Source organism: Dreissena polymorpha, chromosome 12 (assembly GCF_020536995.1).
Source record: "Dreissena polymorpha isolate Duluth1 chromosome 12, UMN_Dpol_1.0, whole genome shotgun sequence".
NCBI lineage: Eukaryota > Metazoa > Mollusca > Bivalvia > Myida > Dreissenidae > Dreissena > Dreissena polymorpha.
Genome location: NC_068366.1, coordinates 15,173,337 through 15,187,819, shown reverse-complemented (window position 1 = coordinate 15,187,819; position 14,483 = coordinate 15,173,337). Strand labels below are relative to the sequence as shown.

General features: G+C 37.6%; 1 protein-coding gene across 1 annotated transcript in view; it reads left to right on the top strand.

The window, feature by feature from the left end:
- The first annotated feature begins 6,613 nt into the window (after window positions 1-6,613).
- Window positions 6,614-14,483, top strand: part of LOC127852181 (actin-binding protein WASF3-like) — a 28,476-nt gene continuing 20,606 nt past the window's right edge. The window contains exons 1-2 of the mRNA XM_052386056.1: window positions 6,614-6,723; window positions 13,577-13,861. Coding sequence (XP_052242016.1) covers window positions 13,594-13,861 — 268 coding nt within the window. The 5' untranslated portion in view covers window positions 6,614-6,723; window positions 13,577-13,593. The remainder of the gene's footprint in view (window positions 6,724-13,576; window positions 13,862-14,483) is intronic.

Genomic DNA, 14,483 nt, shown 5'->3' with positions numbered 1-14,483 from the left:
TTGCGGTGTATCGTCATACAGTAGGTTCTATTGTTTATATTAGTACTTATGATTGATTTATTTAAAATTAACAGAGGTTTATGCTAGGAATTGCGACCTAAACTCCAATATGTTTGAAATAAGTTTGAAGAAAAATTACTTTAGTCTAATTTTATACCGTATTAATATTAAGCATTAAATTAAGAGGTACTGTAAAGGCGTGAATGCCTCGGTCAGAAGCTGGAGCGTCGCGACCGAGGCGAGAGTCACCCGCAGAGGATCTTCTTAGAGGGAACTTCTTCGGGTGGCTCTGCTATTCCAGCTGAGTCTGCCACCCTCGAGCCGGACGACTTCCACATGGCTAGGGTTGCTGTCTTCCCAAGATGCAGCGGTCTTGTCAACCGATGTTTATCGTCGGGAGTTCGCTGACCCGGACCTGCCGGAGGTCCCGTCTGTAGAGGGTCGGGAACAGTGGGACAGCAAGATCACCATGCAGTGCGGAGGAAATACGGGGCGGACCTAGGCTGCTCTGACTATGCACGGAGTACGTCACTATAACATCGAGGTGATGGCCTTATTGAGGGACCCCGGGACAGCGGTACTCAGTACGCTCAACGCACTAGGGAAACTGTCTCGGGGATGAAGACGACGGCCGGTGACAGCAAGAGTGGCCATAAAGGCAGAGGGGTGTGCTGCAGTCCCTTGGCAGAGCTGCGTTCAGACATGAATTTGTCTTGAAATTGTCTACTACCAGTGCACAATAAGGTCTCATTAGCCACCGTGCGCTGGTCTATTTGGATCTAAATTATATCTTTGGCGAATACCCGGGCAGCCGGGGTAAATTTGACCTACTTTGGCGCAAAATTAATCTTTTTCCCCTGAAAGATCACAGGGGCAGGTCCAGCTAAAATGACTCCGTGAAGAGGCGTGGGACCTGTAAATAAAATCTGAACAACAACAACAGGCGTGAATGCATATGAGAGCTTCACATACCCACGTGCAGTCAATGTCACGGAGATAGAGGGATGTAAGTATTTCGAAGTTAATGAGGTCTTTCCGGGCCAGAGGCCGCTTTATGTGAAGACCCGAGTGTGTCCAGAATTTGTACCGAATTTGCTAGACTCACGAAAGTTGGGACAACATTGAATTATAGTCAGCATGCCAGGGACGGGAATCGAACCCGGTCGAAGAAGTGAGAAGCGCTTGTACCAACCACTGCGCTTACCCGGCAGCAATGAGTTAGAACATTTAAACGTGCTAATGGTATATTTCTCAGGGCCGTACCCAGGACTGGGGGGGCCCAAACGGGGAGGGTGCGGGAGGGGTTGCCTCTCCCGAATATATTTTTTTTTAATTAGGCACTGTTCAAGGTGAATTTTAATACGTATAGAAACATTATATCTACAAATATTCAAAGTTGAAACGGTTTGATCATGCATTTTACCATAGTGCATAATTACGCACAAACTGACACTGACGCGCAAAATCCCGCGCGAAAATTAGTCGTATGGCATATGCGGCCAGTGTATCTCTAGATGTAGGTAACCATCCCGCTGATGAGATCACGAAACCTTGCGTGTCTTGATTGCGGACAGAGTAGCGCCTGGCTAGATTGCGCGAATGCATGGCCTGGTCTGGACTTACGTTTGCCCCATAAGGTCCATTTTCGCCTGCCTCGGCACGTGTTTTTCCAAATACGAACTACTGGCTACGATGTATATATATCTAGTTCGAAATGATTTGGGCATTTATTTGGTTTCATACTATTAATTTCTGCTCTAATAAAATTATGTGCATCTACTCAATTCCGTGTAATTTTATTTTCATTTGAGCGTTCGGTTAGTTGTATCAGTTTATGTAAGTTAAAATCTTTAAGACTGTGCCAACTAAAGCTCTCCGCTACGGGGCGTCTATAATGCTGTAGAATTTTTTTTAGCAATGTCGCGTCCTCTGTTTCTTGTACTATCCCTGCAAAGCCAACTTAAATTTTTCTCCATTGCCATATGGGAGAATTTTTTTGCATTCTTTACTGCGCACGAACACACAGACGTTGTTAATGTATCGGTGCCTGTGTGTGTTTATTTGTATCGATTAAGCAGGGAATTTTCCTTTCAACCATCGCCCCAGACGACTTGTTCATGTCCGGTTAGCGCAGTGCTTGGTAAATCTCACCTGTGCAACCCGGGTTCAGGACCCGCTCCCGGCGCATTTGATCTTCGATGGCGGAGATTCATCCGGGTACTTCAACCTTCCCACATAGCACAAGACCACACTAAAGTGAACATCTTTCAGTTAAATCTTAATAGCTGTAAATAGCAGATAGAATTCAAAATTCGCCCAAACTTTCGTGAGCATCGTAAGTAAATTAGAAGAAGGGCTGGGACACACTCCGGGTCCTCACATAATGCATCCTTGGGCGCGGAGGAACTTTATAAACTTGTAAATGCACGCACACTTGTCAGTTGGATTACGGCGGATAATGCGAAATATAGGAAACGTCCCGTTCCAGAAACAACACGTGGTAAGTGTCTGTTGTGATGCAACTAGTATACTGCAGCTGGTGTTATAGACTCAGTGGGTTATGTTTGAGCGGGGGATCGAACCTGCGATCCCTAAGTTCTTACGCCAGTTTGATACCATAAAATACGGATCCGCTCGGTGTAACTTTACTGCAACTGCGGCGAATGTTAAAGGACCCACTGATAGAATGGTGGATATGCTAGTTTTCCATAAAGTTGCACGGCCATTTCCCCATATCTCTGATGCATGTTGGGAAATTGCAAGTTACTAACAAAATTGTGTGCAGTAAGTATCAGTATTAGTTAGCCATTTGCTTCATCCAAGGAAAAATGTGCGTTCACTCATTGTCATGACAAGACTTAAATGCTGTTGAAAACGGCAAACGATGAAAAAACTATTTTAAAGCAAACACTACATGGATATCAAAACATAACACCAACTTCAAATAAACACAAAATGAAACTTAAGTTAAAGCAGGAGAGAAACAAACGTTGATCGTAAAATTAGAATGCATACGGCGACAACACAATAATTCATATGCGTACGGTCATAACAAAAAGCACGCCTTAAGCTGTTGTTGTGGTACATTGTTATCCGGTGTTATTATTTAGCATCGGATCTATTTTGTCTTGTTCTGATAAAACTGGGCTTAATGCGTGTGCGTAAAGTGTAATCCCAGATAAGCCTGTGCAGTCCGCACAGGCTAATCAGGGACGACACTTTCCGCCTAAACTAGATTTTCGGTAAGAAGTGACTTCCTTGAAACAAAAAATACCATAAAAGCGGAAAGTGTCGTCCCTGATTAGCCTGTGTGGACTGCACAGGCTAATCTGGGATGACACTTTACGCACATGCATCAATCCCAGTTTTCTCAGAACGCGGATCTATTTCGTATCAATAGAGATAATCTTCAATACCAGGATGGGCCATTGCTCGGAAACTATTTTGTTACCGAATAAACACGAACAAAACAACAAGCAATATTGATAATTTGTAATAATCACATTACTTTTTTTAAATGTTCTGCCCAAATATAGACAATATGTATACTTGTGTACGTTGTTTATTGAAAAGAAAACTGATTTTAGCAGGACACGCGACTTGCATTATGAAGAAAAATAAGACATTTAAACAACCAAACATTCATCAATTAAAATGGAGACAGTGAGATCTGCATTAACTATTTCGCGATGGTAACCACCTCTTTTCCTCCCACTAGAGTTCAGCCTACAACATACTAAAATACAAATGCCGACATTACATAATACATTTAATCGTTTTGGTGCGTTTGGTATTTTACTAATAAATTCAGTTGCCACACGAACACCTCAACAAAGCCTAATTCAACCATTATTTCCATACACAAAATGAGGTCATTGAATTTTATAGTGTTTGATATGCGGTTTCGTTAAATTTGATGCAGTTGAAATTTCGCAATCGGCCTCATGAACCCACTACTACCGAGTACGATCTAGAGCATTTTGCGATTTGGTTTATTGGGTGGGTGGCTGTTGTAAATGTAAACTTATCATAGGAAGGATGGTATACTATTGACTCCCACTCTAATGGCTTGTTTTTGCATAAAGAAAGGTTATAATGAGTCATGGACCTAAAGATAATCGAAAGCCATAAAACAATCGAAATGTTATTTACTTTTAATATAGAAAAGATACATTTAATTTACAAGTGTTAAAATGTAATGAAATGTAATTCTTACAATAAAAGATCCATGTACACTTGGTGACTTTTCTAACGCAACACGTATTCAAATGAATATAGCTCCCTTATTTTAGAACGGATTTTGTTGAAATTTGGACTCAAACTAATTCAACACATATCTAATACGTCATGTTAATTTAATTTAAATTGAACAACATTAAAATATCAAACATTACAAGTTAAAAAAATCACGGAAAAAGTAAAATTCTCAAAACCGTACATCGTAAAGTAATTTTGTAAAACACATTAACTTACACGGCTTAATGTCCGACCGGCTAGCAACATTGCGCTCATGAATATTCATACGAGCCATATTGTTTGTCTAATTAATGTTTTAATCCTGGTGTAAAAACCCACCGAGAATGATGAAATTGAAATTAAATTGGAATTATAAAGCGTTGTACTACACTTGTTAACTTTTGGAACGCAGCATTTTTCAAACTTAAATATCTCAGTTAATAGTAAATACTTTGATTTAAAATTGTACATGTGATCATTTGATTACAGTATGTGCAAGCAATTGACAAAATCATTCATCCGTGGCGATCTGATGCTTTAGCAAGTGGTAAAGGTAGCTTGCAACATGCCGATTGCGTTGTTGCGCGCCTTTAAATTTTATACGAGACATATTGAATTTTAAGTTAATTTTATGTTTTCCTGATGTATCAACCCGCCTTAAACGAAGATATTTAAATAAAATTAGAATCATGTCGCGTTTCACCATTTTCACGTGCAAAAAATGAAACAACACATACCTCACGTGCAAAAGCGCCCGATTGTCATGGATGAATGATTTTATCGTTTTCTTGCACATAATATAATCAAATGATCACACGTGCAATTTTAAATCAAAATCTTAACGCATTACTGATATATTCAAGTGTTGCGAGACAAGTGAAAAGTCTCCAAGTGTATATGGAGGAACTCGAATTAAATACCTCTCATAGCATATAAAGTACCGGTATGTAAATTATTGTGGATTGTTCGCAAATTGAACTTATCGCGACCAATCCAAAGTCCAAAGACGCTCGGCCCATCAAGTGTGTGCAGCGAACTGTGTGTTAGTAGTCGCTTACTATTAGGGCACCTTGCGATTTACTGTTACGACCGGTGCCATGATTTGAATGCATCAGTAATAACATCTTTTTTCTGCTAATTACTTTGAGCTACAAAAAATGGCCTTATTTCACAGATACAGTATTTTGTGATTCAAACTGAAGTGATCTCAAATCATTTTATAACAGCGAATGGTCACGACACACAAACGGCTGTGATTCCTATGATTAGTAGAATTTCGAATTAGTATCATGAGTAACAAGACTATTGCCAAGCAATATATGTCCCCTACCGGCTCCACCATTGTCAGAAATTCCACCTTTGTCAGATTGTTTTATTTATTTATTTTTATTGCCATAGCAACCAGAATTTTTGACGTAGGAACAAAATGAAATGACGTGCATAATGTCCATACTGCCATCTATCCATGTTTCAAGTTTCATAAAAAAATATGAAACACTTTTAAAGTTATCGCAGGATCCAGAAAACCACCATTTTCAGCAGTATTTTAGTCTATTTGTTGCAATAGCAACCAGAAATTTTGACGTAGGAACAAAATGAAATGACGTGCATAATGTTCATATTGCAATCTATCCATGTTTCAAGTTTCATGAAAAAAAAACTTTTAAAGTTATCGCAGGATCCAGAAAAGTGTGACTGACTGGCAGACAGACTGACAGACAGACAGAGCGCAAACCATAAGTCCCCTCCGGTGAAACCGGTAGGGGACAAAAATACCATATGCTAAAAGTAATCAAACGGAAATCGCGCGCACACGATGTAGCTTGGTCAACTTTAATTGCTTCCAAATTTAAGCACAGCAAATCCATCAGGGCCCGGATGATTGTACGCTTGACTTGATTTCAGAGTAAGTCGTTATATGTGTTGCTTATGAACAAAATATTGCGCGTTTTTAAGAAGAACCAAAACAACGTATGTTTTTACGATAACGCGTTCATAAATACGGATAAATCCTTATGTATAAAAAAAACTTGATAAAAAAGTGGTAGCTATTTCAAGTTAATATGTAGCGATAAACCATATTTACTGAAAATAGTACTACAACTACGGATTTTAAGCAGTATTACTGTGTGATCCACTATCATCAAATCGGTTGTCTTATTTTCTTTTTAGAATCCTATTAAACTACCCATACTCTATAGAGGGTTTTTTGTTCATTAGATACAAACAATTATCAAGAATAATTGCCAAACGACCACGTAAAAAACAATGCAGTAATGTTTTGTTTTTATTCAGAACCAGAATGGGAACTAACTACGAGATGTCGGTTCTGAAATTCAATAAGTTTAGTGTTTTGTAACCTCTTCGTCTCGTGCGTTATCGCGGGAGTTTTGCAGCCATTTTGCTACTTCCTGAATGTTGTTAGTGTCCAGACATTTGATACGCAAAAGATGATTGATTTATGAGAAACGTCAGCCCACGACGAATGTAATGTCATGTTTTACACTCATGTACTGTTTTCTCACGTTGTCATTGATGAAGTACACTTCGTATTGGGTAAAGGTGCAAAAAATCTAAATGTTTGGTTCTGACCTAATTTTTTTATCCTTCGATTCTGCACCATCTGAATTATATTTCGGGTTTTTTAATGAATCAGATGCTGTGTTTGTATCTTCGTATATATGTAGTTCCTGTATTTGTTCATTAAGTTAAAAAATAAATAATTCCAAACAACTAACCCTGACAGATATATTTTCTTTCAAAGCCAAAGGGATGCTCATGTTGGCTGAGATGTCACACATCTAACCTGTGACAAATTGCAATGCAATATTTCAATATTTGACAGTTTATTATTCGGTGCCATAGGCGGAGGGATATTGTTTTGGCGTTGTCCGTCTTTCCGTCCATCTTTTCGTCCGTCCGCAGCCATATCTTGGAAGTGCTTTGGCGAATTTCATTGAAACTTGGTATGAGTATGTATGTGGATAAGAGGATGATGCACACCAAATGGCATTGTACACCATCAGTTAATAACGGAGTAATGGCCCTTTGTATCTTGAAAAAATGCTTTTTTGAGTGTCAAATTTAATACTTTTGTGTCCAGATGCATATTGCAGGGGATATCAATTCGTCGAATTTGTTTGTTACCAGGGTTTTTTTTACTAAGAAAGTGACGCCGATATTCGGCGTCTTCCCCTACCAGAATTTTTCCCCTAAAACTACCATTTCCCCTCCAAAAATATAATTTTTCACCAAAATATCATATTTTACCCTCAAAGAAATGGGGTTTTTTTCTTTTGGGAAGTCGACACTTATCCAATTTGTACCATGTACAACGATCTCGCTCTCTCTCTCTCTCTCCCGACAAACACTCAAATCTGGGAATCCCAGTCATTCTATATATAGCTCTTAAATAACGTCATGGAAACCGGGCAACTAATCGTATTAATCATGTGACTATTTTACGGGATTCCAGTCTTGCGCCAGAAGGGTGTTTCGTAAATTAATTACCGGAAACCAGTCGGATTTTCATCCGGGTTATGTGAAAGCCAAGATATTAACGTTAAAACAGAAAAAAAGTCTCACAACTGGCGTTCATACACGAACAAAATGAAACGTTCGGACTCGAAAAATATCAATTGCGTTGACGCATTTTTTAAGAATGAATCATCAAAAACCGTTGAAACCCAGCAGGATTCGGAGGTACATGTAATCAACATCGATTAATACTGTCGGACTTTTGTGAAAGTGAAAGTAGACAATCGGCAGCTGCCGCACCTTTCCCTTCCAATACTGCCGCAGATTTAGATCGTCAACCCATTCATCATGAAATTGAAATCACAATATTGACATCGTTCCCTGGCCCCAGTTGAAAACATTTCCCATTATTAGATCTACCCCTGCAACTTTATTTAGGACTTTGACTTTAATATCATACTTGTTCATGTGTTTAAGAACAAAAAGGTCAGAGACATGCCTCTTTTTCTAAAAGAAACAACCCTGAAGTCTGTAGGTGAATTATAGACATTGCAATGAACAGTTTTTATTTTTTCCCCAAATATGTCTCTTTCGCGCTCAATTTTCCCCTTTTACCCAGCGTCCAGCGTCTTCCCCTTTTTCTAAAAAAAAACCCTGGTTACTATTTGCATATTAAGCACTGGCTTCACAATCTTAAACTGTGTTGAAACCTCTTTGCTATCATGTATATTCTTGTGAAGCACGGGAATTTTTTGTGTTAATATTTCTGTAGTGAAATAAGGTAACTTCCAACACCATTGCTGTTGGGCTACAGTACACTCCACGCGTTTTCCCCAATTTCCCTCCATTCTCCGCGGTGATTGACCTGGAGGGAGATTAAGAAAATCCCGCCAGACGCGGCGTTTGCATGATTTTGATCGCGGGGGTTAACGATCGGCAAAACTGATAAGCTGACGCGGCGGCCCTCGGCGTTGGCAACGCGGGGGAAACTCCTCGTTTTACGAGACAACGATCAATTTAATTTTGTTTGACTTCCTGATTTTCAAATAAAATTACATTTATTACAAGTACATACATGTACATGTAGTATAATATTTACAATTAAAATTAAACAACCAAGATAGATCGATTCCGACGTGGTTGTAGAAGTAGTTGTTGTTGTATAGAAAACTCGTTGATTTACGACAAACAAAACATCGTCTTTTAACTAATACTTACCAATTAATATAAACACAGTTTGCAACATTGTTTTATTTTGATAATTTAATCCAAAGTTTTCTTGTTAGCAGGTGATTTTCTATACTGAACATGTAAACAAATGACCAAGGACCCTAAAAATCTCGCAAATCTGTGTGAATTGACAGTTTGACGTAATCAAAGAAAAGCCGCTTCCTGTCTAAAGGCATAACTTACTCAAGTAAACACGTTCAACGAATGCATAAGGAATGGTTTAATTGTCGGAACAAAGTAAATTCTCTGCTCGCTAATGCATTTATTTTCTCTTTAAAGTTAGGTTATTCCATTGATTGCTAAAAGAAGGTGGTAACTATTGAGTTGATAGTTGCATTTAATATTCACAGTTGTATTCTTGTTGCGTCGACATTCAAAACAATGTTTACCAGTCATTATGGACCAAATCGGCAGAGTGACATTCACACATGTTAATCCCTTTTGTCAAAACACCGCAGACAGCAGTCTACACAATAGGTCAGTAGACAAGCTTTGCGTGTTTTCATAACGTCAAACACTTAAAATCCAGTTCCGCCCAGATGTCTTCTTTAATCAGTTTACAGTACAATTACTGTTAAAATAATTTCTCTACTAAAATACCGTAACGATAAAGATTCGGCGTGTATAATTTGAAATTATTTTGGAGGAAATATCAACTTATTCACGATATAATTTTGTTAAAAAATACCAAAGAAACTTTTAACTGAAATCAACAAAATTCAATGTTCTCTGCGCTATAAAGTTTGTATAAAAAAATCAATACACGCACGCTTTGCAGGAATATACCTTGTACATTGCAGCATAATTTTCGCGCGCTTTTGTCGGGAAATATACATGATGACTGTATATTGGAAGCATTTGTAAACGTCGTGTTAACATTAAAAATCATAGTGTGTTTCGGATTACTAATTATTATTCTCATTGGGAAATTTTACGGAACATTTATTCTTGTCTTATATGTGTTATGATTGAAATATTAATTTGTCAAATGTCTTATATTCATTCATATTGTAGACGTACCTGTGAATTAAAAAACATAATTTTTATACGTATTAATTTTCTATACAATTATCTTTTTTTTATACATGTACTACAGTATTTAAACAATTTATTATAACAATGTTTTTATTTTTTGGCATGCCCAGTAGCACACTGCTAACGCGGCGTTGCACGGCGGTCACTGATAAGAACGGAAATTGTCTGCATTTACCAACTAGGCTAAAGTAATACACGCCGCGGGAATTAGCGAACGCGGCGTAACGCAGAGCGTTTTATCGTGTTCACCTCGCTCTCTCAACGCCACGTGAAAACTCGCTAGCAGAAAAAAACCCGCGGAGGGAGCGCGTTTTGGGGAAAACGTGTGGAGTGTACTGTACCAATATAGAAATATCTTTCACTCAGTAACAATGAACCAGGGGTGGCGAAAACTAAAAACACTATACTTGTCCACGGACAACCATTTAGGAAATTTAACTTGTCCGTTACTGAACTACACTTGTCCTTTAATGTTTATATAAATTATAAACGCATTTATTGTTATACATACATGTGTACCATTATAACAGACCCTACGGTGTACACCTCCACGATAAAATTGTGGCCAGTTACTTAAAAAACTGATGATGGCAACGGTGAAATCATTGTTGAAATTGTGCATTTGTGTATTGTCAAAACATTTTTTCATCACTTTAAGCGTTTTAACAACGACTTGTGGATTTAATTACACACAACTGTAAACATTTTGTTTTCTTCTCAAATAAGCATAAGTAAATGTGTAATCCGACAAACATAACCGAATTTTAATGACAGCCATTGCCATATGCAACGTAACTATCCAGCTATGCTCGAATTTATATGAAGTAAAGCATGAGGAATAGGGATGGCAACAAATACCGATTTTGGTATTCGAATATTCGGTCATCCTTCCGAACGAATATTCGATCAACATCTGTTGGGAAAAAATTTACAACAAAATCAACTTTGTTTACCGTACCATTACTCCCTGAATTATACTATTCGTTTTTACCGGAAGTTCACCGGAAGTAACTAAATATTGACACAGCGTAGCCATGGCTAATTCGAATTGATTTTGTTGATTATTTTTTATTGTATAAATTAAATGACAAAAACTGTTTTTAAACTTTTAATATTGTACATCAACAATAGAACGCCCATGTACGTAAGATAAGCTCCACACAAGTTACACGTTGCCGACTTCTTATCGGATGATCTCGTGAAATACTTCCAAGCAGCTTAAGGTGTAGGTGGTATTTTGATTTGACAGAGATTTACTTTATTCGTGTAGCAATGATAATATTTTCAATTAAATGAGGGCGAAATACCAAAAAACATTTCTTTCAGTAAAGTACCTGATTGAATATTGATTAATTAATTAAAGTTTGGACCATACGAAACGCAAATACTCATTAGAGGTACGCATATACTTAATTTAATTAGAGCAAAAAAAACACTTACATACGCCTAGGATCATGAAACTTCATGGGTAGATTGATCATGACTTGCAGATGAACCCTATTGATTTTGAGGTCACAAGGTCAAAGGTCAAGGTTACGGTGACCCGAAATAGTAAAATGGTTGCCTGATGATCACTCAAGAACGCATACGCCTAGGTTCATGAAACTTCATAGGTAGATTGATCATGACTCGCAGATGACCCCTATTGATTTTGAGGTCACTAGGTCAAAGATCAAGGTCAGGGTGACCCGAAATAGTAAAATGGTTTTCGGATGATAATTCAAGAAGGCATACGCCTAGGATCATGAAACTTCATAGGTAGATTGATCATGACTTGCAGATGACCCCTATTGATTTTGAGGTCACAAGGTCAAAGGTCAAGGTCCTGGTGACCCGAAATAGTAAAATGATTTTCGGATGATAACTCAAGACCGGTTTTGCCTAGGATCATAACACTTCATAGGTACATTGATCGTGACTCGCAGATGACCCCTATTGATTTTGAGGTCACTAGGTCAAAGGTCAAGGTCACAGTGACAAAAATCGTACTCACACAATGGCTGCCACTACAACGGACAGCCCATATGGGGGGCATGCATGTTTTACAAACAGCCCTTGTTATAGTAAACATTTACCAGACTTTGCTTTAAAACTGGAATATACGGGATTATCGGGTAATTGGCGAGTTATAATTCTGGTACAAGTAAGCAATATATTGCGATATATTGCAATACGGGTTTTTGAACTGACAATATATCGCAATACGCTTTTTGGCGTATTGTTGCAGCACTAGTCTTCTCATACCAATAATTTGAAATATTTGCTAAAGAGATTTAATCTTTGTTTCTTTCCATCTTAGTCTATCAGGTGAGCGACCAAGGGCCCTTTGGGGCCTCTTGTTAGGAACAGCGATGGAACAAATCAAACTGATCCCAAAGTAAACAGACTCAATCCCAATAATCTACGATATTTGTCCATTTCAGAAAAAAAATGTCAATATACAAGACGCAAATGAGTCATATTAAGAGTGACATGGTCTACAAATTAAATATACAATATTCTCAAATTTGTATCAATGCCTCTTTTCATATTAATTAATGCAGCATAGTAGAGATATATTGAATATACACATGTATTATAATATACGATTGTAACATTTCACACAATTTTCCAGATAATAAGAAAATGCTGTCTAACAACAGTAAATATTATGCAAGGCTCAATGCCTAGGGCTGTTATAACAAAACAGAGTTACTGCCAAAACAAACAGCAGGTACATGTAGCAATCTTATGCAGAGAAGACTACACCTAAGTTAAGTTTCATTTGAGCTGAACAATGAAAATTTGGAAGTGTTGTGTGATGAGTTGAAAATTTTTTGTAAAAAGATGCCCAGTAAAATATATAGGAAATTATAGACTTAATTATAGACTTAATAATTAATTGGGAATAACTTTTCAGTGCACGTTAACACAAACATTTTATAAAGGCAATTAAGAAGTTAAATATTTAGATATTTGTTATCAAAAATTTTGGGCAATTTTGTCAAATAAATTTTTTCCACATTAACCAAAATTTGACTGGAAAACAGAATCATCTGTATTAAACAGCAAGTCGATGCACAATGATGCAGTGTTTTAATAGCAAATTACTCATCACATTTCATACTTGTCTTGCATGTTAAGTGATAGAACTAGACATGTAGGCGTATTCAGTGTGTGTTAACTAGCATATAGGCCTGATACATCAACTTTACTTCCTTCAAACAATAAAGGATTGTATGTAGCCCTACTTTGGCTTCTTGTATGTGTTAACTAATACATCTTAAATTCATGGATTAATGAATAAATATCTGATGTTTGAATGTTGTTCAATTATGTTTGGTTGCTAGAAGAATATTGAATCTGTTGATGGATTTCTCTTCAGTATGCTCTGCTTAGATGTGATGAATAACATAACAGAACTTGAATTCAGAAAGGTTCAGCTTTAATGTGGATCCTTTTCTAATATTGCAAGTTTGTGTTTTATTGTAAATTGCATTTTTTTTAAATTCTCATATAAAGTATAAATTTTGATGGTCTTGAGCTATGCTGGCAGTGTTTGGCATAAGTCCCATTTTCGCATAATGCAGCTCTTACAAAGAGTCAATCTTTGTTACAGCTATGTAGACAGCCAGGATGCCGTTCATTCAGCGGATAGTAGAGCCTGTGAGGGTGAGTCATGGAGCCATCGACCGCTCCATCCAAAACGAGCTCGAGTGTGTGACAAACAACTCCCTCGCAAACATCATCCGTCAGCTGAGCTCGCTCAGTCAGCATGCCGAGGATATGTTCTCTGACCTGTATCGTGAGACGACGGCTTTCTTCCACCGCGCCACGACGCTCAACGAACGGGTCGAGCACCTACGTGTGCAGGTTACGATGCTGAACCCGACCGAAGAAGAAGGTATAAATTATGTTTATTGTTATGTGAAATTACCATGAAATGTTGAATCCCATGCTCTTTGGTATTTAAAGGACTTGTGCACATATTTAAGTATTTTACAAAATATATCATTTTATTAATTCACCAACAAAACTGTTATGTTTAAAAAAAATATAACAACAATGAAAAAACATAGAGTATAATTACAACATTTGCTTGGGATCTTACACAGGGTCTCTGGATGCAAAAGCAAACTTACTACCACTGCCCCACACCAGGGCTTGCACTAAGAAATAAATTTTGGAAGTCCCGACTACCTGCCCTTTACTTATGGAAGTCCCAATCAGAAATGTTGGAGGTCCAAACAACTTAAAGGGTGATGTGAACAGAATGTCAACTGTGTAAATTATCACAAACACTTCCCATCCATTTTGTGTAACTGTACATCGGTGAAAGTAACTAGATATATCGTACAACAAGGGATGAATTTTATTTTTCTTTATTCACAAATAAAATAGTCAACAACAAAAAGTCACAATGAATCGCACAATGCGGTGTTTCAATTGCTTTGGGTTTTCTTGTTTTCTGATTAGATTCATTTTCATCAATTTCTAATTTACGTTTCGTTGAAAGTGGAATGCCA